A 25974-nucleotide genomic window follows, 5' to 3' on the forward strand; every position below is an offset into this window, starting at 1 on the left:
TCGACGCACAGGTCAGTCGATTCGACGCTGTCTTCGACGTCGACGCAGAGAAAGGACAAACCCACGGCCACTTCACAGCCAGTGGCCATACCCAGAGCCTCGATCACGAGAATGTTGTCGACAACCTTGAATAGAATTCCGATACTCTCGAGTTCCTCGAGGCCTCTACCAACTTTCTCGACGCCTTTTTCGATGGCTTCGAAGCCTTTAACTTCTGCGTCGACGACAAAGTTTTCTCAGCCAATTATGACGAATTTGGCCCCTTCTGCTCTGGAAATGGGATTTATACCATTTCCAAGATCTGATCATTCCAGAGCCTTAGCTTCTATTTATGAAGAAGGGGAGAGTTTGGATCAGGAGAGACCTTTTGAGTTGCAGGGATCTGCAACTCCTGTACCAGAGGAATTTACCTCCTGAGGAAGGTAGGTTTAAGGACCTCCAAGAATCCTTACATGAAGCAAGTGGGTTGGACACTTCTCCAGCATGTGGTCTGGCATGCATTCACATGCTCATGAATATTCCCCGTCGTCAGGCTGGGAATCCTCGGTATAGAAAAAACAGTATCAGTTTCGTTTCTGATCTGTCTTTCTTAGTGGTAACCAATCACTGGTCTCTGGGTCATACTGCCCCCAGCCAATGACTGCCCTCTCCCTAAGCCCCGCCTCCGGCAGCCATCCTCAGATTTTTACCGCACGTTCAAGTGTTGGCAGTCCTCGTGCTGTAGCTCTCGAGCTTTTGCCGCGTTTTCTAGCTTTTTCAGGAGAATTTTCTCATTTTTCGGTTATAGAGCGTCAAGCTCCACTGTTTATTCATCCGATCAACGGGGATCCGTTTCAGAGTTTTCTACGCCCCTCAAGGGTGAAGATTACGTCGAGTTACGCTTTTGGAGGATTCCAGAAGTTCCGAGGCCTACCCCGGACATGGCCCAGGAGAAAGGAAGCTCGACGCCCGGGAAGCTGTTCAGGACCTGCCCTGGATGCCAGCTTCAGAATGTTTTCAAGGAGGACGAACATTCGTTATGCCTCTACTGTCTCCATGAGGACAAGACGCACAAGGAGAAGGACTGCGTTTTGTGGGAACATGTCGGAGCGGACCGTGATGGATCGCCACCTCCTTCTCGCCAACTGGCTGGAAGGGAAGAGCCCGTCAGGCGAGAAGAAGAAAAAGAAGTCTGAGCGGTCTTCTAAGTCCTGTGAGGGTGCCCCGCGACGGGGGCCCAACAAAAGGCTACACCGCGAGTCCGCGGGCACGGGGAGCGCCGAACGGTCGGGCCCCTTGGCTGCCAGGCAGGGCACATCCTCCCCGGCGCCATCAACCACGAGCCAACGCTCTGGCTCGGGTAAAAGGAAGTCTGAGAACCCGGCGGAGCTTCTGGAGAGGCCCCGGTCGATCTCGAAGATTCCGGCAGAGGGGGAGCGAGGCGCGTACCCTCCCTCCAAGGTGAAGGCCCCAGGCGTCCAGAAGGTGACGATGGCCTTAATTCACCCTGCTAAGACCTCGATTGAGGATGTCGCCGCAGCCCTGGCTCAGCCTGTGGAGGCTACACCAGTGGAGACGCCCTCAGGTACCAGAGTCTCCCTGCCACCGCGGAGGGAGTCGTCTTTCAGGCCCATTGAGAAGACCCCCACGAAGTCCGCGTTGGAAAAGGTGGCGGAGGGGCTGGTGGCCTTCGTGGATACGGACACAACCTCTGAAGAAGAGCTCATCGAAGTCGTGGAAGAGGCCCAGCCCATCGGGGGGATCCCGACGAGGGCGACGAGAGCGACGGTGTCGCCGACAAGACTCCTCAAGAGCCCTCGCGCCCGTCATTTCCGGCGCTGCAGGACACCTCTGCGGCCATTTTGTCAGCGATTCAGTCATTATGCTCGGAGATAAGGACAAGGTTGCCCCTTCCCCCGACTGAGGTACCTGAGCCAGACCCGACGGGGGAACCGGAGCCAGGACCTTCGGATAGTCCGCCGCATAAGAGGACGACGACGCATCCTACGCCACCTCTCCCACCTCTGCGGCCTGCTCTGCCTTCCCCCCGGTCTACTACCCACGGGGATGATACAGGCACGGACACGGCTACGACAGATACAGATGACGACGGAGGCGACGACGGGACGTGTCCCCCGTCGCCCCCTGCTCGGGCGTCCCCGCCCAACGAGATTGGATCCTTTCATGCCATGATTTCCAGGGCATCCAAGCTTTTTCAGCTCTGCCCAGAAGAAAAGAAGGGTTCCTTTATGAACGGCGCGAGGCTAAAAGGAAGACGGTCCTCGCCATACCGCTTCTTGATGACATCTGGGATGAGGTGCTTGCCCTCCTCAAGAACCCTGCCACGGCACTGGCAAAGAGGGACCGGTACGAGAAGTAGTACCGGGTCCCCGACGCTGCCCCCTTGTGCCTTCGGGCACAACCTACCCCGGATTCGGTCGTCTCGGCGGCGGCAAAGAAGAAAGCTGGGGGGGCATTGGCCTCGACATCAACTTCCCCGCCGGACGGCGAGGGCAGGAAGTTGGACACGATGGGACGACGGAGCATCTCATCCGCAGCGACGACTATCAAGGCGCCCAACGCCCTGGCTATCGTAGCCCGCTACGACAGGGAGTTGTGGTTCAAAATGGCCCCTCTGTTAGACTTCCTTCCGGACGCCAAAAGGGCGGAGGCCCTTGAAATCCTACAGGAGGGGGAGATTGCTTCGGATCACGGTAGCGACGGACATCGCTGACACCGGTTTCCGTCAGTTGGGCACCAGCGTTTGCTTGAGACGACGAGGATGGCACAATGCCACGGATTTCCGCCAGGACGTACAAACCAAGGTTTTGGACATGCCCTTCGACGGGAACAACCTGTTTGGGAAGGCAGTTGATGAGTCCCTTCAGGCCATCAAGACAGACACAGACTGCCCGGGCACTGGGAGTGCTCCAACGACGACGGCCGTCCTTTCGGAGCTCCGGAGGCAGACAAGGTGCCTCCAAGGGATCCGGCAGTGGCTCCACCACTTACCGCCAAGCGGCAAGATCTTCGTCCCAGGAATCCTACAGGGGATGCAGCAAGGTAGGTGGTGCCCGTCGTCGTCGACAAGGAGGTCAAGGAGGCAAGGCGACCTCCAAACAAGATTGAACCGACCGTGGGGTCAGGCCCCTGCCGAAGCACCCCGGTGGGAGGCCGGCTGGTGAGGTTCGTCGGCGTGTGGGAGTCCATCTCCACCGACCGTTGGGTGCTGGACACCCTGTCCCAAGGGCACGCCATCGAGTTTCAGAAGAAGTGCCCTTGCGTTCCTCCCGTGGCCAGGAAGGAAAATCACGTCCTTCAACTACAGTTGGAAGTAAGGGCGATGCTCAAGAAGGGTGCCATCAAGCTTGTCCCAAAGAGGCTTCGGGGCTCCGGAGTTTACTCAAGGTACTTCCTCGTAAAAAAGACAGGAGGATGGAGCCCCATCCTGGACCTACGACGACTGAACAAGTACATCAAGGCACAGAAGTTCTGTATGGTCACCCTGCAGCATGTGCTGGGACAGCTGGAGGAGGGCGATTTCCTGTCGTCGTTGGACTTGGCGGATGCGTACTTCCACATCCCCATTCTAAAAAGACACCGAAAGTTCCTCAGGTTCGTGGTCCAAGGGCGGCACTACCAGTTCAAGGCCCTCCCGTTCGGATTGAAGTCGGCACCCAGGGTGTTCACCAAGTGCCTTGCACCGGTGGCGGAGCGGCTGCGCCTACAGGGGATCCATGTCTAACCCTACCTGGACGACTGGCTCATACGGACAAGGACAAGGGAGCTCGCCATGGAGCACACTGCGAAGACCGTCCAGCTGCTCACGGACCTGGGATTCTCCATCAACTTTCCAAAATCCCACCTGGTTCCGTCGCAAGTCGCCCTGTTTCTGGGAGCCAAGCTCGACACAGTGGCGCGGCTGGCCTCGCCGTCTGAGGAAAGGACCAGGACCATTTTGGGAAAGGTGCAGCGTCTGTTGGCCACGGACATGGCCAGGGTAAGATCTATCAAGTCCCTCCTTGGGATGGTGTCGTCCTGCATTTATCTGGTGCGCCTTTGCAGGCTTTGGATGAGACCCTTACAGGAGTTCCTCGACGCTCGCTGGATCCAGTCGACCGGCAGCTTCGAGGACAGGATCCCTCAACGAGACGTTCCATCAGGCGATCCGGTGGTGGGGTACCCGCTCACATCTGTCGGCGGGCATGGACTTTCAGGCCCCAGCTCACCAGGTGACGGTGACGACGGACGCCTCCCTGGAAGGTTGGGGAGCACACTCCGGAGATCTTCACGCGAGAGGCCTTTGGCTCCCGGAGGAGAAGTCCCTCCACATGAACATCTTGGAGCTCCGCGCGGTGTTCTGGGCCCTCAGGTCCTTTCTTCCATCCCTCAAAGGCAAGGTGGTGAGGATCTTCACCGACAACACCACCACAATGTTCTACATCCGGAAGCAGGGCGGAACCAGGTCCCCGGCCCTATCCAAGGAAGCCCAGGATCTGTGGCATTGGGCCGTCGCCCAAGGGATGTTTCTGGTGCCTCTTCATCTAGCAGGAATAAAAAACACGATCGCCGACTCACTCAGCAGGGAGCTGCGCTCGTGCCACGAGTGGGAACTACGCCAGGATCAAGTGGATCGACTCTTCCGACGATGGGGCGAACCCCAAATCGATCTCTTCGCGACGGTGACGAATTCCAAGTGCCGGAGGTTCGCCAGCAGGTTCCCCCAGCCGAGGAGCATGGGCGATGATTTCTCGTTCCCCTGGGACGGCCTATTTCTTTATGCGTTCCCTCCGCTGCCGTTGCTGCTCCGGCTCATAAACCAGCTCAAGAGGACCCGGTGCAGGATGATCCTCGTGGCACCGGCGTGGCCGAGGCAGATCTGGTTCCCGGACCTTCTGGACTTGTCAACGTCCCCACCAGTCAAGCTGCCGACGGACGCAGACCACCTCTCCAGAGAAGGAGGCGCCATTCTTCACCACGACCCGGAGTCGCTGAACTTGCAGGCCTGGCTCCTGCAGCACTAGAGTTTGGAGGGTACGACATCCTGGCCCACTGCAGAGAGATTCTTGCAAAGGCCAGGGCGTCCTCACTCTCAAGTGCTACGGACATAAATGGAAGAGGTTCTCTGTCTGGTGCCGTGCACAGATTAACCCTCTGCGGATTACGGCCCCTCAAGTACTGCCGTACCTACTGTCGCTGTCCAAAGCAGGACTGGCTCCACGCCTCCATCAAAATACATCTGGCTGCAATCTCCCGATATACCAGGACGACGGGACGGTCGTCCTTGTGGTTTCATCGCCTGGTGAAAGAATTCATGAAGGGACTATTCCGATCATTCCCGCCAGTGGAGGCTCCTGCCCCGGCGTGGGAGCTTAATGTGGTGCTGACCAAGCTCATTCGGGTCCCATTCGAGCCTATGCATTCGGCGCCTTTGAAGTTCCTGTCATGGAAGACGGCTTTCCTCGTGGCCATCACCTCCGCACGACGAGTGGGAGAGATCCAGGCCCTATCTTGCAAGCCTCCATACTTGACTTTTCATGACACGAGGGTGGTGCTGAGGACACACCCATCCTTTATGCCCAAGGTGCCGTCGGACTTGCACATCAACGAGCCCTTGGTGTTGCCAGTTTTCTTCCCGTCGTCTTCGTCGCCGGCTGAGAGGACTTTGCACTCGCTGGATGTAGCTAGAGCGCTGAAGTTCTACGTGGACCGCACGAAGAGTTTTCGGAAGACGTCACAACTGTTTGTGAACTTTGGGACTGTGAATCAAGGGAAGGCTCTCTCGATGACTTCCATTTCCAGATGGCTCTGCTCGGAGATAAGGACAAGGTTGCCCCTTCCCCCCGACTGAGGTACCTGAGCCAGACCCGACGGGGGAACCGGAGCCAGGACCTTCGGATAGTCCGCCGCATAAGAGGACGACGAATCCTACGCCACCTCTCCCACCTCTGCGGCCTGCTCTGCCTTCCCCCCGGTCTACTACCCACGGGGATGATACAGGCACGGACACGGCTACGACAGATACAGATGACGACGGCTGCATCATGCACTGTCACCGGTTGGCAAACCAACAGCTGCCCGGCCGTCCGAGAGCCCATTCGACTAGAGCGATCGCTGCTACCACGGCATTCCTGTCTGGTGTGCCCCTGCTGGACATCTGCAGGGCTGCTACGTGGAGGTCAACGCACACCTTCACAAGATTCTGAGTCGATCGGGACTCCAGGGTCAGCCAAGCAGTGCTCCGCAACCTGTTCGCCTAAGGTGAGCCTGGTGAGGAGGTAAGAGTTGCCTAATGTTGAGTTGTTGTATTGCTTAATGTTGAGCCTGTTGCCACCTCCAGTGGTTGTGCATGTGTGTACTGCTATGTATTCTCTTATTCATGAGCATGTGAATCCATGCCAGACCCCATGCTGGAGAAGGAACAAGTTAGTTACCTGTAACTGTTGTTCTCCAGCATGGGTCTGGCATGGATTCACAGGTTAACCCTCCCGCCTACCCCTCTGCGGCTCTTCACTTGTTCATACTGCCACTTTACGTGCTACCAAATCTGAGGATGGCTGCCGGAGGCGGGGCTTAGGGAGAGGGCAGTCATTGGCTGGGGGCAGTATGACCCAGAGACCAGTGATTGGTTAAAACTAAGAAAGACAGATCAGAAACGAAACTGATACTGATTTTTTTTCTATACCGAGGATTCCCAGCCTGACGACGGGGAATATTCATGAGCATGTGAATCCATGCCAGACCCATGCTGAAGTACAACAACCCAGAGATTTGCTTGGTTGCGAAAGTCTGGTTTTGCTCCAGATGTGCTGAGCAAACTCTTGAATATGCCCTTTGACGGCTCTTCTTTGTTTGGTTAGAAGGCGGATGACAGTTTAGAAAAGCTTCAAACATCAAAGGCAGCAGCAAAATCCCTGGGAGCTGCAATCCGTCAGACACCATATTGCCCCTCAGTAACCTCTTGGAGAGGTAAGACCTTTAGCTTCTATTCCGCATTCGGAAGAGGCAGAGGACAGCCGGTTCAAAGGGGTCAGAAAAAATTCACCCGAGGTGGACGGGTTAAAAATACAAAAGCCGCAGCAGCAGCCGCCTCCAAACCGCTCGAGGACTCTCCTCACAAGACACCAGTAGGGGGCAGGTTAACTCAACATCTGACGGAATGGCATGGCAGGCAATTGCGTCAGATGCTTGGGCATTGGAGACAGTTGCCCAAGGTTAATGCCTGCCTTTTCTACGCATCCCTCAGTCATCCACCGGGGAACAGCTCTCTGAAAGTTCCAGATCCGCTCCTCTTGCAGGAAATTGTAGACCTGCTAGAGAAAGGTGCCATAGAACCGGTACCTGTAGCGGAGAGGAACAAGGGCTGGTACTCCCCCTACTTTCTCATACCGAAGAAAGACGGAGGACTGAGACCTATCTTGGATTTACGAGAATTGAACAAGTTCCTCAGGAAGGACAAGTTCAAGATGGTAACTCTCTCTCAGATCCTTCAGGCCCTCCAGCTCCAGGACTGGCTGGTATCTCTGGACCTCCAGGATGCTTATTTCCATGTGCCAATCCATCTCAAACACAGGAAATACCTGAGGTTCGCAATTGGCGGCTCTCATTATCAATTTAGAGTTCTGCCATTTGGGCTGACCTCTGCCCCGAGGGTCTTCACCAAGTTAATGTCGGTAGTGGCGGCAAGTCTAAGGAGGGGAGGGATTCACGTCTACCCCTACCTGGACGATTGGTTGATCAGGGCTGTATGTTCGGAATCCCCACCAGTCAAAGGAAGAAGACTCTCCGGCGGGAGATCTCCTCTGTCGTTGGGAAAAGTGGTGAGACGGTCCAGCAGGGCTCCACCGGTGGTGGCATCGTGGCAGGTCGGCTCAGCTTCTCCCTCGTCGGATTCTTAGGTCCTGTGCCGACTTCTGAAGTTCCAGTCCCCAAAGTCCTGCTTTTATGCAGAAAACCCCCATTCACTCAGCCTAGCTGTCACTCAAACATGCTAAGTGGTGAGCCAGCCGGCTCACCACTTGGGCCAATCAGGATGGAGTGCGACTTGAGTTTCCTAGGCAACTCAGTCCAGGGTGTCTAAATCCCCCTCCAACCCTCCTAAGTACCCCAGACAGAGTGGCACCACTTTGGAGGGCTTCTGTGGAGAAGGCCGCCAAAAAGTGGAACAAAGGGCTCGACTTGGGTTGGAGTCACAGAAGAGAACACAAACGCCATTTTAGAATCAAGTTTTGGCAAAAAATACCAACCAGAGAATTAATATTAATTAAATAAACCGGCAGTATGTTCGAGGCTACCGTAAATAATTAAAGATAGTAGCCTAAAACAATGGGAAATCCCATAGGAAAATATTGGCGGTTGAATATAAAAAGTAGTATCCACTGCCACCAGCCAAAACTCGATCAGGGGGGGACGGAGACGTTCCCCCTCGACTAACAGACCCAGAGGCAATTGTATTGCCCCAGCCAGTACGTCCACAATATGATGGTTTGTACTGGTTCTGTTCAGAATTTAAGACTAGTAAAGTCAATGGTGACTTTACATGCCCTGGGAGACAGTAGTCAGTCCCAGGGTATGGAGTCTATACTGAGGGGGTCACTATGACACCCCTGTGTTACTGCACTGAGGGTGCTGTGTAACACACATCACAAAAATACATGAAGCCCTATGGAGTTAAAGACCCCATAGCCCATTAAACACATCTAGATTCAAAAACACACTCAAATCATGCCCAAGAGTGAGGGTAAGAGTCTCACTCTTGGCAGGAGAAAAAAATAAACCCCAAAATCCAGCAAAGCTGCTGGGGAACTCACTAGGTTAGGAAATTTAGCCTAAACAGAGAATTCTCCCTAACAGTTGGCACCTGCCACCCAACTTCTTGCAAGCACGCACGCCATCCACAGCATCACTTACCCGAATATTCTTGGAGACCTCAAGGCAGCAGTCAGAGTTCTTGCGCACGTCTTTTTCAGGGGACTTTTCCGAACTCGACCTGTGAAGAAAGAACAGGATTAGAATTGGTAACCACAATTTTCTACCTAGCGCAGGGCTCGCTGCATAGTAAGAATTCACAGCGGATGCGCAGAATAACCAGAACTTACCTTAAAACTGGAACTAGACTCGCCTGCAAATATACCCGATCCAGTGAAGCAACTGGAACAAGAATTTACCTGCAAAATCGCACCAGTGAAGCAACTGGAAGCTGAACTCGTCACTGGGCGAAAGGACACAGCGAGTGGCAGAACAGAGACTTACCCAGAATCTAACGAAGTACAGATCTGAGGGTCCAGAGACACAGGGCCCCTACATAGTTCAGGATGGAGAGTTTGCCTACTCTATCCTAAAAGTGAGCCATACTCCTGCACTTCACCATCACTGTACACACACGGGAAGGAGGGAGAAAGAGGGATCGGGGCCCAGGGTAGACTAAGCATCTCACCTCTCTCTCTACAGGTACATGTAGTACCACTCTACTAATCTGGGAAGGGGTCTCGAGTCCGGAAGGCTTCATCGCTCCCGCAGAGACCCAGGTGAGTGTGACAGATGTCTGAGGGGGCGCCTGCATGCAGCACTTCCAGCGATACTGCCAAGGGCAACATGCCTACCAGGCCCCGTCCTGCGGTGCAGGGTAGGTCTCGTGCTCCACCGCCAAGAGTCCTGGAGGAGACCGGGCCCAGTGAGCCAAGCCACCACGACTTTGGCAAGCGGCATGCAGCTCGACAAGATGGCGGCCACGCCAGACAAAATGGGCGCTCGTCCGATACCGCCCCTTGGAGCGGAGCAGGTGGGAGAATGAGTTACAAGGTGGGACTGGTGTCAACCAGGTACGTGGCCTTCAGCTTATCCCTCAGCAACTGGCTAGACCGAGTATGCACCGGTCCCAGCAACGGCCTGCTACCCTGTCAACATCACGGGCCACCCCACCAACCTGTGAGGACAGGTTCTGAGCTCTTCTCAGATGATGCCATCCATCGGGATGTGGTCAGGGACATGCTCCCTCCGCCGGTGCCTATAGTCATTCCTCCTATGGCTCCAGCACTGCAGGCCCCTGTGCAGCTTCCGCTGCACTTGCCGGCTCCTTCAATTCTGGCTCCCCTGCCTCCCACAGTTCAAGCGATTCCTCACCAGCCACCGTTGTAGCCTCCGGCTCCGGTCTCCACCCCACAAGCCTCGGCGCGCAGCACTCATCCACCCGCTCCGGACCAGCCGGACACCCTGGTGGACACTGACGAGGAAGAGGACCCAGACACACTGTCGTCAGTCAAGGCCTTCCATGACTGCTCGTAGTTCTAGCAGAGTATTTGGTGCTTCCTCAACCTGTGGTCGAAAAACCAACGGCGGGAGTCCTGGCCGAGGTCCTCTCTCTACGCCCGTGGCTAGAACGGGGATCCCGATGCCGAAGGATGTTGTCGCCTTGGCCAAAAGGGGTGGCTTAAACCCCACTCGGCCCAGCCTGTCAATCAAGTATAGGCTATTAGAAGGTGGATCCACTCTTGCTGTTGGCGCACTCTCAACCGCACTCTTCGGCGATCGCAGCAGCGTCGCTCTACTCAAAGCCTCAGTCGTCCTCGGCCACCTCATCCTCATTGTTGCTAGGCAAGGAGGAGAAGATCTTGGAGGCTTACAGAAAGAAGCTTTATTCCAATGCCTCTCTGCACCTTCGTCAATCCAACGTGGATGTCATCCTGGCAGCCGTTTAACCAGAGACTTTGTCTGGAAATAGCCGACTTCCTTCCAGAACCTCCGGTGCAGAGTCAGGCATGTTTCAAGGCTGGACTGGCGGAGGATAAATTGGTGGCACAAGACATCATTGAGTACACCGTGGCCCACATTGACACTTCTGGCCGGGCCATATGCATCGCCACGGACATGAGGACCGCCTGGCCTCGGGCTACTACATTCAACCCAGACGTCCAGCAACGTATATTGGACCTTCCATTCAAGGGTGGCAACATAGCATCAACGCTCCAATAAGGGGCGGGTGTTCGGTGGTTTGCTAGGCTTCCAACACCAGAGGACTAGACAGCCTGACCGCTCTCCGAGTCAGCACCGGCGCAAACAACAAAAAGGGGGGAGGGGGGCAAGGACTTCTTCAGTCTCCCTCCTCCAAACCAGCCTCAGAGGGAAAGAAGGCATAACGCCCCCCTTCGGGTCTCCGGTGGGGGACAGGCTTGCCCTTCATGCACTGTTTTGGCATTGGAGGTTCGTGGACCCCTGGATCCTATCCGTAGTGTCCACGGGGTACAGTCTACCAATTCCTCCCCTCCACTCCCACAGGCTGGGACAGCAACTCTGTTGATAATTTGTTCGCTCGTCGAGAGCCAGGTAGTGGAAGAAGCCCTAACCTCCCAGTGAGGCTTGGGCTTCTACTCAAGGATTTTCCCCATACAAAAGAAGAACCAGGCTGGCCTGAGAGTTGTTGGGCCTCTCCACCCTCAACCTCTCCCTCCAGCTTCAGAAATTCAAGATGGTCACGACAGCACTCACAGCGGAGACTCTGGGCAGGAGGGGAGACTGGAAGTGCTCCATGGATCTGGACAACGCTTATCTGCACGTCCCTATTTGGCAGCCACATCGCTCCTTTCTGCGGTTTAGGATCATGGGCTGCCATTTCCAATACAAGGTTCTACCCTTTGGCCTCAATTCAGACCCTAGGGTATTTACCAGACTGATGAATGGAGTGGCGACCCTCCTCAGGGCTGCCATGTCTACCCACACCTGGACGACTGGCTCGTCAGGGCGAGTTCTCTGGAGGCGGTTCATCACACTTCTTCCGCTCTTATGATCACACTCCACAAGCTGGGATTTTCTATCAACCTCAAGTCTCAGCTGCAGCCTACTCGGAGCCTGGCCTTTCTGGGCCTCATATGGGACATGAGCTACGAGAGAGTTTTTCCCTGTTATGACAAGATACATTTAATACTTATTTTAAAGAAAAGATCATTACCATCTTAGAGAATATAGAACAAGGAAGGACCACCAATTGTGAGAAAAAAAGTTGCGAAAGATAGAGAACAAGAGGACTAAACAAGAAGAAAGTCTTCCAGTTCCAAATGTTGGACGAAAAGATGATCTGCACGCTGTTGAGCCAATTTAATACCCACTAATGATTTGTCATGTAGGATACCAGCATACGTGGCAAAACATTTAGCAAACGAACTGGCACCATTTATTAGGACTTTCGTGAATAGGTCTTTACAAGACTCCCAAGTTCCTAAAGCATTAATAAAGCCATTTTTTAAAAAAAAGAAATCAGAATTTAGACCCAGAAATAATGAAGAATTATCGACCGGTGGCAAATTTGATGTGGCCAACAAACATATTGGAAAAAGTGGCTTGGCATTTGGCATTTGTAGACAAAGAAGAACTGCTGGATAACCTTCAGTCGGGTTTTCGTCCAAATCATGGTACAGAGTCAGTATTGCTGGCCGTACATGATGATTTGTTAAAGGCTGCGGATGGGGGAAACTCAACAGTATTATTAATGTTGGATTTATCCGCGGCCTTCAACACCGTGAATCATAGGATAATGGCACAACGAATAGGGAAAGTGGGAAAAGCATCCAAAGAAGTGGTGAGATGGTTTGAATCATTTCTTCAAGATAGATCGCAGAGGGTTATATCGGATGGATTTATTTCCCAGATGGTTGAGTTGGAATGCGGGGTTCCTCTTGATCCCCTCTCATTTTCAATCTGTACTTCGTCCAGTCTTTCGAATATTTAAAAAATATGGTTTGTTTCATTCATATGCAGATGACGCACAACTTTATATGGAACTCCAGAATAGTGAGGTCACCTTTAGAAATAATCGTATGGAAGAACTCAAGGAGTGGATGACTGATAACCACCTACAGCTAAATGCAGCAAAAACAGAAATCATACTATTTGGTCCAAAGAATAAAATATCACAAAGACAACATTTTCCACCATTGATTTTAGGGGAACAACTGCAGTATGCTAACAAAAAAGTTAAACCCTTGGGCTGTTGGTGGCAGGAAAATTTGGGAAGTGAGAGTCCGGTTGGAGCAAAGGTAAAAGCAGTACACTTTGCATTGCGATCTCTGCGGAATATACTGCCTTATATCCCAATAGAAGACAGGGCAGCTGTGGTGGGGGCAGTGACTAACCCCCACCTAGATTACTGTAACAGCCTTCTAGCTGGAATCCCGCAAAAACAGATGGACAGACCGCAAAAAGCGCAGAATGCAGCAGTTAGAATAATTGGGAACCTTAGGAAAGGAGATCATGTATCAGCAATGCGGAGATCCATCCATTGGTTGACGGTGGAGGACAGACTTAAGTTTAAGACGGCATGCCTAGTTTTTAAATGTTTGAAAGGGCTTGCACCCGCATATTTGGCTGACAAGATCACATTATATCATCCTAAAAGGAACCTACGTTCAAAGGAGAAACTCTGGATCTGTACTACTCGAACTAAATGTGTATCAAGAGGAGACAGAAGCTTTGGAGCCTTTGGCCCAAAAGTTTGGAATGAACTCAGATTTGAAATTAGAATGTGTGCGAAACACTGGATGTATTTAGGAAGAAACTGAAAACCTTCCTATTTAAATAAGGAGGAAAATGGTAGAACTAGAGTTATACTTCTGCCCTTACTCTGTATTCCAATACTTCAGCAATAGTTAACATCTGCGCCCGAATACGGTTCATTCTGTCTGGTGCGCTTTATAAATCCCTCAAAATCAAAAGATCAGGGCCATCAAAGGGGCCGTGAGTCACTTCCTCAGCAAAGAGGTGACCTCGGCCTGGTGGTACCAGCATTTATTGGGCATCATGGCAGCAGTTCTACTGGCTGTACCCCACACATGACTCAAGATGAGGAGATTACAGCTGCACTTCGCAGCATCATGGAATCAGGAGCGGGGCTCACAAGTGGAGCTTGTCAGCATTCCTCCTCCTCTCCACCCAGACCTCTCATAGTGGTCCAGGGACTGCAACCTGACGACTGGCAAGCTCTTCCGGCGGCTGGATCCTCAGGTCACCATCACCACGTTTTTCTCCCTGGAAGGCTGGGGCGGGGGCACGCTGGACAGCCAGTGTCCATGGACTCTGGTCCCTTCAGGAGCAGCAATCTCACATCAGCTGTCTGGAGCTGAAAGCGATCTGGCTAGCTGTCAAAGCTTTCCTTCCACTCATTGGGGGCAAGGTTGTCCTCGTCCAGACAGACCACTCCACCAGCATGTACTATGTCAACAAGCAGGGTGGCACCAGGTCGACATGTTGGAATGGACCCTGGAGAACATCTACCTGATTGCCATCCACCTTATGGGGGAGTCCAACCTGGAAGCCGACAGGTTCAGCAGACTGGGAGCGGACAATTACGAATGGCAACTGAACGATCAGGTCCTGCTCGAGATCTTCAGCAGATGGGGACATCCCCAGGTGGATCTCTTCGCCTCCTGGGCCAACAGGAAGTGCCAGCAATTTCCATCCTGGCAGGGGCGGGGTTCCGGCTCACTGGGTGATGCATTCCTGATGCAATGGAACAGCATGACCGCGTATGGTCCACACGGTGATCTTCAAGATAAGAGAATCATGTCACCTCTGCGTCATTCTGATAGATCCGAGGTGGCCGGCCAGGCCATGGTTCTCGGAGCGCCTCAGCCTCTCAGACGGGCCACCTATTCACCTGCCGCTGGGTCCAGCTCACTGTCTATTGCAGCAGGTGGGGGGGCAGGTTCATCCACCCACTCCACAGAAGCTAGCCCTCAGTGTAGTTCCTGAGGACACACAAGCATCTGAGCCTGCCTCAGGCTAACCTGAACATCATTCAGCGTTCTAGGAGCCAGTACACGAGTAAATTGACTAGTTTCTGCCATTGGGCGGACTATAAGGCGATCGACCCCCCCCTTACTTGTACATTGGACGATGTGCTCTCCTTCTCTGTACACCTCGCTCACTCAGGGGTGAAAGTGGACACATGCCGCGCCTACAGGAACTCAGAGGAGGCTTTCTCCTCCAACCCGGTAGTGAAACATCTGGCGGGCCATACCAGGCTCTACCCACCCATCAAGAAGCCACACCAGTGTGGGACCTCAACATAGTGTTGGGCGCTCTGACGCACAAACCTTTCGAACCAATGGCGTCCGCTGTATCCGACTGGTCACCGTTAAAACAGCTCTGTTGGTGGGTCTCACCTCAGCTCGTAGAGTCAGCAAAATCCAGGCACTGGTGGCTTCAGAACCCTACACTACTTTTCACAAAGATAAGGTGGTCCTGAGAATGCACACTGCACTCCTACCTAAAGTAGTCTCCCCTTTCCATCTAAATGAGTAGATAGTGATACCTATGTTTTTCACTCACTCTAATGACGATGCTTAAAGGGTCTTGCACTAACTGGATATCAAATGCGCTCTGAAATTCTTTTTAGACAGGACCAAGAGCTTCCACAAATTGGACGCTTTGTCACCTTCGGGGATCAAGGCCTGGATACCAGGCATCCAAGGACTCTAAAGCAAGGTGGATAGTTTCAGCCATCAAGAAGGCTTATCAGGAGCAGCCCAAACCACTTTGGGCTAACCTGCATGCCCACGCTGTCGGAGCCAAGGCCACGGCTGTTGCCTTCCAGAGACAGGTCCTGTGGCAGGTCATCAGTAGGGCCACCCCCTAGGCTTTAGCACTACTGTTTGGATGCAGACTTTCGGGCAGGCAGTTCTAAGGAACTTGTTTTCTTAAAGTGAGCCCCCTCTCCACCCTGGGGCTACATTCAGTTGTAATCGCCCATGCAGTATGGAGGAAAGGGGACGGGAGGTAGGAGTAATTAATAGTTCCTCACTGTAGTGACTAACGTACTCCTAGTCCATAGTCCCCTTTCCTCCATACTGCATGGGCGTCCCTCGCTAGGGACGGGAGACCACCTTTTTCACCAGAAAAACCTTTGTCCCCTTTAAATTTAGAGGCCGCTGGGGCACGGCCCTGGGAGAATGCGCTCCCCTGACTCCGCCCACCAGCTCCACTCAGTCCCCATTGACGTGCCTACAATATTAACATTGCCTAATGAACACCAGTATTATTAGGGAGTTGGGGGGCGGGTGGATGGTGGGATGTATGGAGGAAAAGGGACTATGGACTAGGAGTAAGTGAGTCACTACGGTGAAGAACTATTCAGTTTTTCATTCCAAAAATGGCCAATGCGAACATTTCAAATAACTTTGGTTCTATACATGGCAGAAATCCTTTGGACACCCTAATTATTTGTTGTTATAGATTTGGGAACCAAAAGCCGGTTCCCGTTTTTAGTGAGAACATTGGTCGAGGGACATTCCAGTACCCTCCCCACTCCCTATTGTTCCTTGCATGTCAATGTTTTGAGAAGCATGTACATGGTGAGGGGATGGGGTTTCATTCTATATGGCTGGGCAAGTTAATTTATTCATCCATTGACCAGCTGTCTCATCTGGGTACAAACCACCTAGCACCAATTTGTAGAATAGAGACTTTCATGGTATAATCTATTCACTAGCGCTACTAAAATGTATTGGCACCCTAGCAGGAGGAGCCAGTCAATCAAGTGTCTAGGAACGTGGGCTTGAACCGCCGGTGAATGCCTGCATTCCATGCCGCCTGACTTAAGGCTCCCCTGTCGCCGCTCGGGCCGATAACATAGGCTGCTGGGCCGATACACCCTGTTCCAGCCTTTGGAACTGGGGATTGACATAAACACATCTGGAAGATTGCCCTTCATTGTTTCGTGTTCAGTACCTATTAGGTAGTCCTTTCATTGACGAACGGAAATTGCAGCGTACTGTCTGCAAGCACCACACGCATGCAGTTCAGTTCAACAGTTAAAATTAAGAAATATTGAATAGGTGTATAATCGCATAGTAATTTACAAAAAATAAGCAGGTACATACAGAGGTATTTTTTTAGTTTACTGGTTCTGAAGAGTAAAGGCAACTACAGCAGAGCATACTACAGAATGACTGCACATTTTCTTGCAGTGTGTATATTATGTATGTAAATGTGAGTGCATGTGAGGATGTATATATAGTTTTGTAGTCTTCTTTTTAAGTGGAAAGACTAAATTGACAGTCCACACGGTAAAACGATACTGCATATTAATATGAGCCTGAGATTAGCAAGGAAACACTGACAGGTACTTAGTTTCCCTTTCACTCTAGAAATCATCTATTTATTATTGAAGAAAAGATCATAGAGACTTCGTTAATATACCTTTAACTAGAGGGTTTTTTCAGTGTTAGTGGCGGACATTGATGTTGCACCAAAGAATCTATGGACATAAATAAGACTTGTACACATAGTAAACAGGCCGCTTAATTTGAAACAAATGGTGAGATAATAAACTATCAATGCATTCATATTTCTTTTTAAAAAAATCATTAATCAAAATTGTAGTTATCTAAAAAAAAAAATTGTTTCCTTCTTTACTAGTACTTTTCAATTAGGCACTGTAGAAGCATAACCTGCCCCAATAGTGGCCTGCTATTAAGCTTTAACCATGGAATATAATCTATCCTCCTGTAATGGTTTATTTGTAACGCGTTTATACACAAGTGAAGTGCTTCAATGCGGAAAGGGAACAAGGGAATACAGTAGTCATTCTTAGGCCTTTAAGTTTCAGAATGATCTAACAAAGTTAACAAGCATACTAGGCCTGAGGCATTCCTACTAGTGCAAGTATATATTTACCATTATTGATTTTCTGAACACTGAGTTATTGTGATAGTGTACATAACCTTGAATATTAATTATGTAAAGACTGTTTTAACTAATAGTGTGTGGACATTCCTTTGGGGGGGCTTGGGGACTACAATGTACTTAAGAACCAGCCTGCATCACCTCCTGAGAAGCTAGGTGTCGATTGCTCGACCATAGCTACCAAATAGAGAATCTTGGCTGGGGTCCTCTGTGCCTCTCCTCTACCAAATAGAGAGCAGAAGTACAGACACACCCCTCCCGTCTTTACAAGGAGGGGGAGTGGAGAAGGAAAGAGCATACAATAAACTGCCATAATAGGCCACGATTTGTCAGATAGTACAAGACAAGGAGTGTGGAGAGAAGGAGGGGGGAAAGGAAATACAGAACAGTAAACTAACGTACTAGGCTTGGCGACATTCAGATTGATGGATAGGTCATCAATAATGCACCTATGCACAAGTGTCTCAGGTTCAACCAAGCTGGTGATAGGCGACAAAGGGAGGACAGGACAACGATCTTGATAGGACTAGTGCATTCAAGGTCGTGCAAGTGCGCAGACAGGAAGTGCGATGGAGGAGGGGGAACATGTGCGCCCAGTCTATCAGGGGCCTGGGTTGAGTGCAGAGAGGTTGCCCCTCACATGGAACGTATTCCGAGTGCAGTAGTGCAAGGCAGAGGCCCAGATGCAAATGTATAATTGGTGGAGGAGCATGGAACCTGTGAAGCTCTGGAGGTGCACCAGGTGACCAGTCAGCGAGACTGAGCAGAGTTGGGGAGGATAAAGGAGGAGGGAAGCAGGAGAGGAGAATGGAGATTAGCAGGGGAGAGGGAGAACGAGGGGAGGAGGAGGAGGAAGAGAAGAGGAAGGTCCTTGAGGAATTTCATGGAACTTGAGGAGATCCGGCTCAAGACTGACAATCAGTGAGGCTGTTCCAGAAGGAGGCACTTGCCGAGGATAACGTTTCCCCCCCAATTCTGTTTGGAAAAACGGCTCACCCGCAGAGAGTTGAGGAGGCCGAGCGGACGCTCTAGAAGAGTATTTAGGAAAAGCGTGTTGCAGGTAGGGCAGGCTCCAGCCCCAGAAAGCCTTGTGGAATATGCAGAGGGACTTCAACTTGATCCTTGCAGCCACTGGGAGCCAGTGGATGGATTTCAGCACCCTGGGCCTAAGCCAAGTAGAAGTCTTGCAGTTCTGTTCTGGATATGTTGAAGAGGTCGAAGGGTAGAAGTAGGATGATTGAGAAAGAGACTGTTGCAGTAGTCCAGTATAAAGAAAACCAGGGCTTCTGGAGATGGTGAGCCTCTGGGGAAAGTTAGAAAAGGTATATCTGAGGTGGTGCATCTGGAAATGGTACTTTTTAGAGATGTCTGAGATGCGAGACAAAAAAGAGTGGAGTCGAAGATGATCCCCATTTATTGGTGGCTGAGGGCGAAGGGGCCGCCATAGTGCAAGTCGGAAAGCGAGAGCAGGGGTCCCAATGAGGACGATCTGTCTTGCTGGCATTAAGGCAGAGATCATTAGCAGCACACCAGGACTGAATTGTGGACAGAGCGAGGAGGAGGAAGAGGCCGAGGTTAGCCTGAAAGAGAGCTGTCATCTGTAGAACAGCTGAAAGTGAAGGCAGAGATCCTGTGGGCCTAAGGGGCCATGTAAACATTGAAGAACCAGGAGGATAGATTAGACCATAAGAGAGTGGTATCTGAGAGCAAGGACCCAAGTTACACCTGGGGAGGATGATCTGAGAGAGAGGATGTTAGCCACGCCAGTGCCTGCTCTGTGATGGCCAGGGCATCACGCAGACGGGAGATCAGGATGTTGTGGTTTACTGTATTGAAAGCAGAAGAGAGGTCAAGAAGGATGAGGACAGAGGGAGAGTTAGACAAAACTTTAGAGCAGGTCTTCACAGGTGTTCAGAAGAGTAGTTTCTGTGCTTCTTGATGCTTTAAAGCCAGACTGATGGTCATGGAGACAGCCAACAGATTCAGTGTGGAAGGTAAGCTGAGAGATAACCAGCTTCTCCAAGATTCTGCCCTGGAAAGGAGTGATGGAGATTGGGTGATAGTTTGCTGCAATGGAAGCGTCGGCATAGGGTTTTCTGAGCAGAGGGTGCACAAGAGTGCTTGAGAGAGAAGTGGGGAAAACTCAGTGGCAAAGGAGAGGTTACAGATGTCTGCCAAGGCTGGAGTGAGAGTGTCAATGTTGTACTTGATGGTTTTGGAGGTGCAGGGGTCCATCTGTGTGGAAGAAGCTTTCATATACTGGACTTGACACTTCCTCAGGTGTGACCGTGCAGAGGGAGGAGAGAAGAGGGGGCGCCGAGGGGAACCCAGGAGATGATGGTGCATGAGTGGGTGTAGAGGAGAGAGAGGACAGGATGTCCTGTTATAGCGGTGAAGTGTCCAGCCAGGGCCAAGCAAAGGGCCTGGTTGTGTGCAGTAGAGGATGAGGCTGCAGTAGGGTTGCCTAGTTCCTTATAGACTCCAGTATAGAGGTTGCAACATTTCTGATTATGTGCAATTGGATATGATTTATACTATGAAAACCTTTCTGAATTTGGTTTGGTGACAATGGAGTAAAACAATGAAAGTGTCTGGAATACGCCCATGTTCCTTTTTTCGCTTTCATCTAATAGCTCTGAAATCCGTTCACATTTGCCTCGCGGTAACGCTCTATGGAGCTAGTTATTTGAAATCCAGATAAAACCCCAAATAACCTGGATTAATAACATGGAAACCCCAACTACTTGCTACCTGTAACTGGAGAACCATACTCCTATATGAAGTATGTGTGCCATTACATTTAGTTGGAGACGTAGAACCAGGATTCAGACAGAAACCCATTGTAACCTAGCAATAGGTGAGGTACCCATGTGAATGTAGGGTGAAGCTCTTACCTGCCTTTCCAATAAACATTCTCCCGAGTGCTTCTAGGTGTATGGGTTCTTCTGCAAAAATGTTGTATGAGCATAGCAAGAAAGAATTTTGAACTTTGGAATGTTTGCCTGAAATGCCCATCTTTAATCCTCTTCTCCCTCTCTTCTTCCACTTATAGCTTGGCCTTGAGCGGTTCCATGGTGTTGGCATCCTGGGTTTTAATTCCCCTGAGTGGTTTATTGCAGACATTGGAGCTATATTGGCAGGGTAAGATATCTTCCACATTGCTTTCCAAGTGCTGTTCTTTTTACATTCTATTTCTTTCCTCACCATGTCTCCTAATTTTCGTTTTTTCTCTTTACGTTTTCTTCACTTAGCATTTTCTTCTCTGGTAATGCTGCTTGTTTATATAAAGGAGCCACAGTTTTCTGCACCATCATACTTCTCACTTACAAAACATGCCCAAAAGGGCTAGCAAACTACACACAAAACACGCAAACCACACACACCCACTGCTACTCACACCACAAATCCAAACACACAACTCGGACACTGGACGCCACCCCTCCAGAGACACCAAGCCCAGTTCACACCACAAAGCACACCTACTAAGCTCACACGCACAGACTGTTTCCCTTGGTTCTGCAAGCATCAACAGAAGATCACAACCTCTACCCTATCCCTCTTTCCTCATTAACCAACCGCACCCACTTTTCTTACAGAGCCATGTGAGCGCCTGGAGACCATGCAAATGACAGTGGTGTGCAGTATAAATCATTACATAACCTATATCATTTTTATAGTGTAAGATTGTCACCAACATTTTCTCTATATATTATTGGTTCCACCAATTCCTCTTCCTCCAGGATCATGGAATTATCTTTGCGCAATAACACCAGGAATTTTAAATGTGAAATTAACATGCATATGACTTTGGCTCCGCCCCCACAATATGCCCATATTTTAGGGTTTTCTTCTAATGGATGGAAGTGCTATGCATAGCTTTCTGGAGTTAATGACTTTTCGTATCAATTGCAGTTCTTGTAAAGAGGCTCAACTTGACTGACTTGTCATTTCATGAGTGAACTGACTGCTTATTCAGTCCATAACGACTCCTTTGACACTCATATAACAGCATTTGGGAGATTCCCCAAGTATATTATATATCAATATAGTAGATTATATATCCGTATATTTTCTAAACACGTAAACTTCTGGAGTCTGACTCAAAAGCCAGGTCCATGACTCCTTGCATGCCATATCCTTTTTCCTCCACCTTCCCCATGTGCCTTTTGCCCTGAGTAAGCTAGATCCTATTTTAGCAGTACTTGTAGTGCATCGTTCACCCAAAGGCATCATGGCACTATAAGCGCATAAGACATTGGACAGAGCGACTGGATCAGTTGCTAGAAAAGGAAAGTTCTCCAGCATGGGGTCTGGCATGGATTCACATGCTCATGAATATTCCCCGTCGTCAGGCCGGGAATCCTCGGTATAGAAAAAATCAGTATTAGTATCAGTTTCGTTTCTGATCTGTCTTTCTCAGTAGTAACCAATCACTGGTCTCTGGGTCATACTGCCCCCAGCCAATGACTGCCCTTTCCCTAAGCCCCGCCCCTGGCAGCCATTCTCATATTTTTACCGCATGTTCAAGTGTTGGGAGTCCTTGTGCTGTAGCTCTCGAGCTTTTGCTGCGTTTTCGCGCTTTTTTCAGGAGATTTTCTCATTTTTTCGGTTAAATAGAGCCTCAAGCTCCACCGTTTCTACATCCGATAAATGGGGATCCGTTTCGGGGTTTCTACGCCCCTCAAGGGTGAAGATTTCGTCGAGTTACGCTTTTGGAGGATTCCAGAAGTTCCGAGGCCTACCCCGGACATGGCCCAGGAGAAAGGGAGCTCGACTCCCGGGAAGCTGTTCAGGGCCTGCCCTGGATGCCAGCTTCAGAACGTTTTCAAGGAGGACGAGCATTCGTTATGCCTCTACTGTCTCCATGAGGACAAGACGCACAAGGAAAAGGACTGCGCGTTTTGTGGGAACATGTCGGAGCGGACCATGAAGGATCGCCACCTCTGTCTCGACAACTGGCTGGAAGGTAAGAGCCCGCCAGGCGAGAAGAAGAAAAAGAAGTCCGAGCGGTCTTCTAAGTCCTGTGAGGGTGCCCCGGCGACGGGGGCCCAACAAAATGCTAAGCACTGCGAGTCCGCGGGCACCGGGAGCGCCAAACGGTCGGGCTCCTTGGCTGCCAGGCAGGGCGCATCCTCCCCGGCGCCATCAACCACGAGCCAACGCTCTGGCTCGGGTAAGAGGAAGTCCGAGAACCCGGCGAAGCTTCTGGAGAAGCCCCGGTCAATCTCGAAGATTCTGGCAGAGGAGGAGCGAGGCTCGGACCCTCCCCCCAAGGTGAAGGCACCAGGCGTACAGAAGGTGACGTTGGCCTTAATTCACCCTGCTAAGACCTCGATTGAGGATGTTGCCGCGGCCCTGGCTCAGCCTGTGGAGGCTACACCAGTGGAGGCGCCCTCAGGTACCAGAGTCTCCCTGCCACCATGGAGGGAGTCGTCTTTCAGGCCCATCGAGAAGACCCCCACGAAGTCCTCGTTGGAAAGGGTGGGGGAGGGGCTGGTGGCCATCGTGGATACGGACACGACCTCTGAAGAGGAGCTCATCCAAGTCGTGGAGGAGGCCCAGCCCATCGGAGGGATCTCGACGAGGGCGACGGTGTCGCAGACAAGGCTTCTCAAGAGCCCTCGCTCCCGTCATTTCCGGCGCCGCAGGACCCCTCGGCGGCCATTTTGTCAGCCATCCAGTCCTTATGCTCGGAGATAAGGACTAAGTTGCCCCTTCCCCCGACGGAGGTACCTGAGCCAGACCCGACGGGGGAACTGGAGCCAGGACCTTCGGAGAGCCCACCACTTAAGAGGAGGAAGACGCATCCTAGGCCTCCTCTCCCGCCTCTGTGGCCTTCTCTGCCTTCCCCCCGGTCCACTACCCACGGGGATGATACAGGCATGGACACGACTACGATGGGACGTGTCGCCCCCTGCCCGGGCGTCCCCGCCCGACGAGATTGGATCCTTCCATGCTATGATTTCCAGGGCATCCGAGCTCTTCCAGCTCTGCCCCGAGGAAAAGAAGGAAGCGTTCCTTTACCAACGGCGCGAGGCTAAAAGGAAGACGGTCCTCGCTGTACTGCTTCTTGAAGACATCTGGGATGAGGGGCTCGCCCTCCTCAAGAACCCTGCCACGGCTCCTGCGAAGAGGGACCGGTACGAGAAGAAGTACCGGGTCCCCGACGCTGCCCCCTTGAGCCTTAGGGCACAGCCTACCCCGGATTCGGTCGTTTCGGCGGCGGCCAAGAAGAAAGCGGGGGGGGGGGGGGGCAATCGGCCTCGACTTCAACCTCCCCGCCGGACGGCGAGGGTAGGAAGCTGAATACGATGGGTCATCTCATCTGCAGCGACGACCAACAAGGCGGCCAACGCCCTGGCCATCGTAGCCCGCTACGACAGGGAGTTGTGGTTCAAGATCGCCCCTCTGTTGGACTTCCTTCCGGACGCCAAGAGGGCTGAGGCCCTGGAAATCTTACAGGAAGGTGAGATTGCCTCGGACCACGCCATTATGGTGGCTACGGACATCGCCGACACCGGTTTCCGTCAGTTGGGCAACAGCGTTTGCCTGAGACGAGGATGTCCCAAGGCGACGGATTTCCGCCAGGACGTACAGACCAAGGTTTTGGACATGCCCTTCGATGGGAACAACCTTTTTGGCAAGGCGGTTGATGAGTCCCTTCAGGCGATCAAGACGGACACGGAGACGGCCCGTGCACTGGGTGTGCTCCAACAGCGATGGCCGTCCTTTCGGAGCTCCGGAGGCAGACAGGGTGCCTCCAAGGGAGCCGGCAGCAGCTCCTCTACGTACCGTCAAGCGGCAAGATCATCGTCGCAGGAGGCCTACAGGGGACGCGGCAAGTCAGGTGGATCCCGTCGTCGTCAAGGAGGCAAAGCAGCCTCCAAGTAAGATTGAACCGACTGTCTGGCAGGCCCCTGCCGAAGCACCCCGGTGGGAGGCCGGCTGGCTAAGTCCATCTCCACCGACCGTTGGGTGCTGGACGCCCTGGCCCTGGGGAACGCCCTCGAGTTCCAGAAGAAGTGCACCCGCATTCCTCCCATGGCCAGGAAGGAAAATCACGTCCCTCAACTGCTGTTGGAAGTAAGGGCGATGCTCGGGAAAGATGCCATTGAGCTCGTTCCAAAGAGGCTTCCAGGCTCCGGAGTTTACTCAAGATACTTCTTCGTAAAGAAGACAGAAGGATGGCGTCCCATCCTGGACCTGCGACGACTGTACAAATACATCAAGGCACAGAAGTTCCGGATGGTCACCCTCCAGCACGTGCTAGGACAGCTGGAGGAGGGCGATTTCCTGTCGTCGGACTTGGAGGATGCATACTTCCACATCCCTATTCTAAAGAGACACCGAAAGTTCCTCAGATTCGTGGTCAAAGGGCGGCACTACTAGTTCAAGGCCCTCCCCTTCGGATTAAAATCGGCACCCAGGGTGTTCACCAAGTGCCTAGCACCGGTTGCGGCGCGGCTGCACCTGCATGGGATCCACGTCTACCCCTACCTGGACGACTGGCTCATACCGGCAAGGACAAGGGAGCTTGCCGTGGAACACACTGCGAAGACCGTCCAGCTGCTCACGGACCTGGGGTTCTCCATCTTTCCAAAATCCCACCTGGTCCCGTCACAAGTCGCCCTGTTTCTGGGAGCACAGCTCGACACAGTGGCGCGGCGGGCCTCACTGTCGGAGGAAAGGATAAGGACCATCCTGGGAAAGGTGCAACGTCTGCTGGCCACGGACGTGGCCAGAGTGAGGTCTATAAAGTCCCTCCTCGGAATGATGTCGTCCTGCATTTATCTGGTGCGCCACTGCAGACTTCGGATGCGACCCTTGCAAGAATTCCTCGACGCCCACTGGATCCAGACGGGCAGCTTCGAGGACAGGATCCTGCTCGACGAAGCGTTCCGTCAGGCGATACGATGGTGGGGCGTCTGCTCTCATCTGACGGCGGGAACAGGTTTCCTAGCCCCGGCCCACCAGGTGACGGTGACGACGGATGTCTCCCTGGAAGGTTGGGGAGCGCACACCGGGGGTCTCCACACGAGAGGCCTTTGTCTCCCGGAGGAGAAGACTCTCCACATCAACATCTTGGAGCTCCGTGCAGTGTTCTGGGCCCTCAGGTCCTTCCTTCCGTCCCTCAAGGGCAAGGTGGTGAGGATCTTCATCGACAACACCACCACGATGTTTTACATTCGGAAGCAGGGCGGAACCAGATCCCCTGCCCTATCCAAGGAAGCCCAGGATCTGTGGCATTGGGCCGTCGCCCAAGGGATGTTTCTGGTACCCTTTCATCTGGCTGGGATAAAAAAAAACACCATTGCCGACTCA

General features: G+C 52.2%; 1 protein-coding gene across 5 annotated transcripts in view; it reads left to right on the forward strand.

The window, feature by feature from the left end:
• LOC138511228 (long-chain-fatty-acid--CoA ligase ACSBG2-like) overlaps window positions 1-25974 on the forward strand; it is a 1364724-nt gene that overhangs the window by 722356 nt on the left and 616394 nt on the right. For all 5 annotated transcript variants that reach the window (XM_069626768.1, XM_069626770.1, XM_069626769.1 and 2 more), the window contains one exon: window positions 20705-20793. In XM_069626768.1, coding sequence (XP_069482869.1) covers window positions 20705-20793 — 89 coding nt within the window. The remainder of the gene's footprint in view (window positions 1-20704; window positions 20794-25974) is intronic.

This window comes from Ambystoma mexicanum, chromosome 6p, assembly GCF_040938575.1.
Source record: "Ambystoma mexicanum isolate Mex_15411 chromosome 6p, UKY_AmexF1_1, whole genome shotgun sequence".
Taxonomy (NCBI): domain Eukaryota; kingdom Metazoa; phylum Chordata; class Amphibia; order Caudata; family Ambystomatidae; genus Ambystoma; species Ambystoma mexicanum.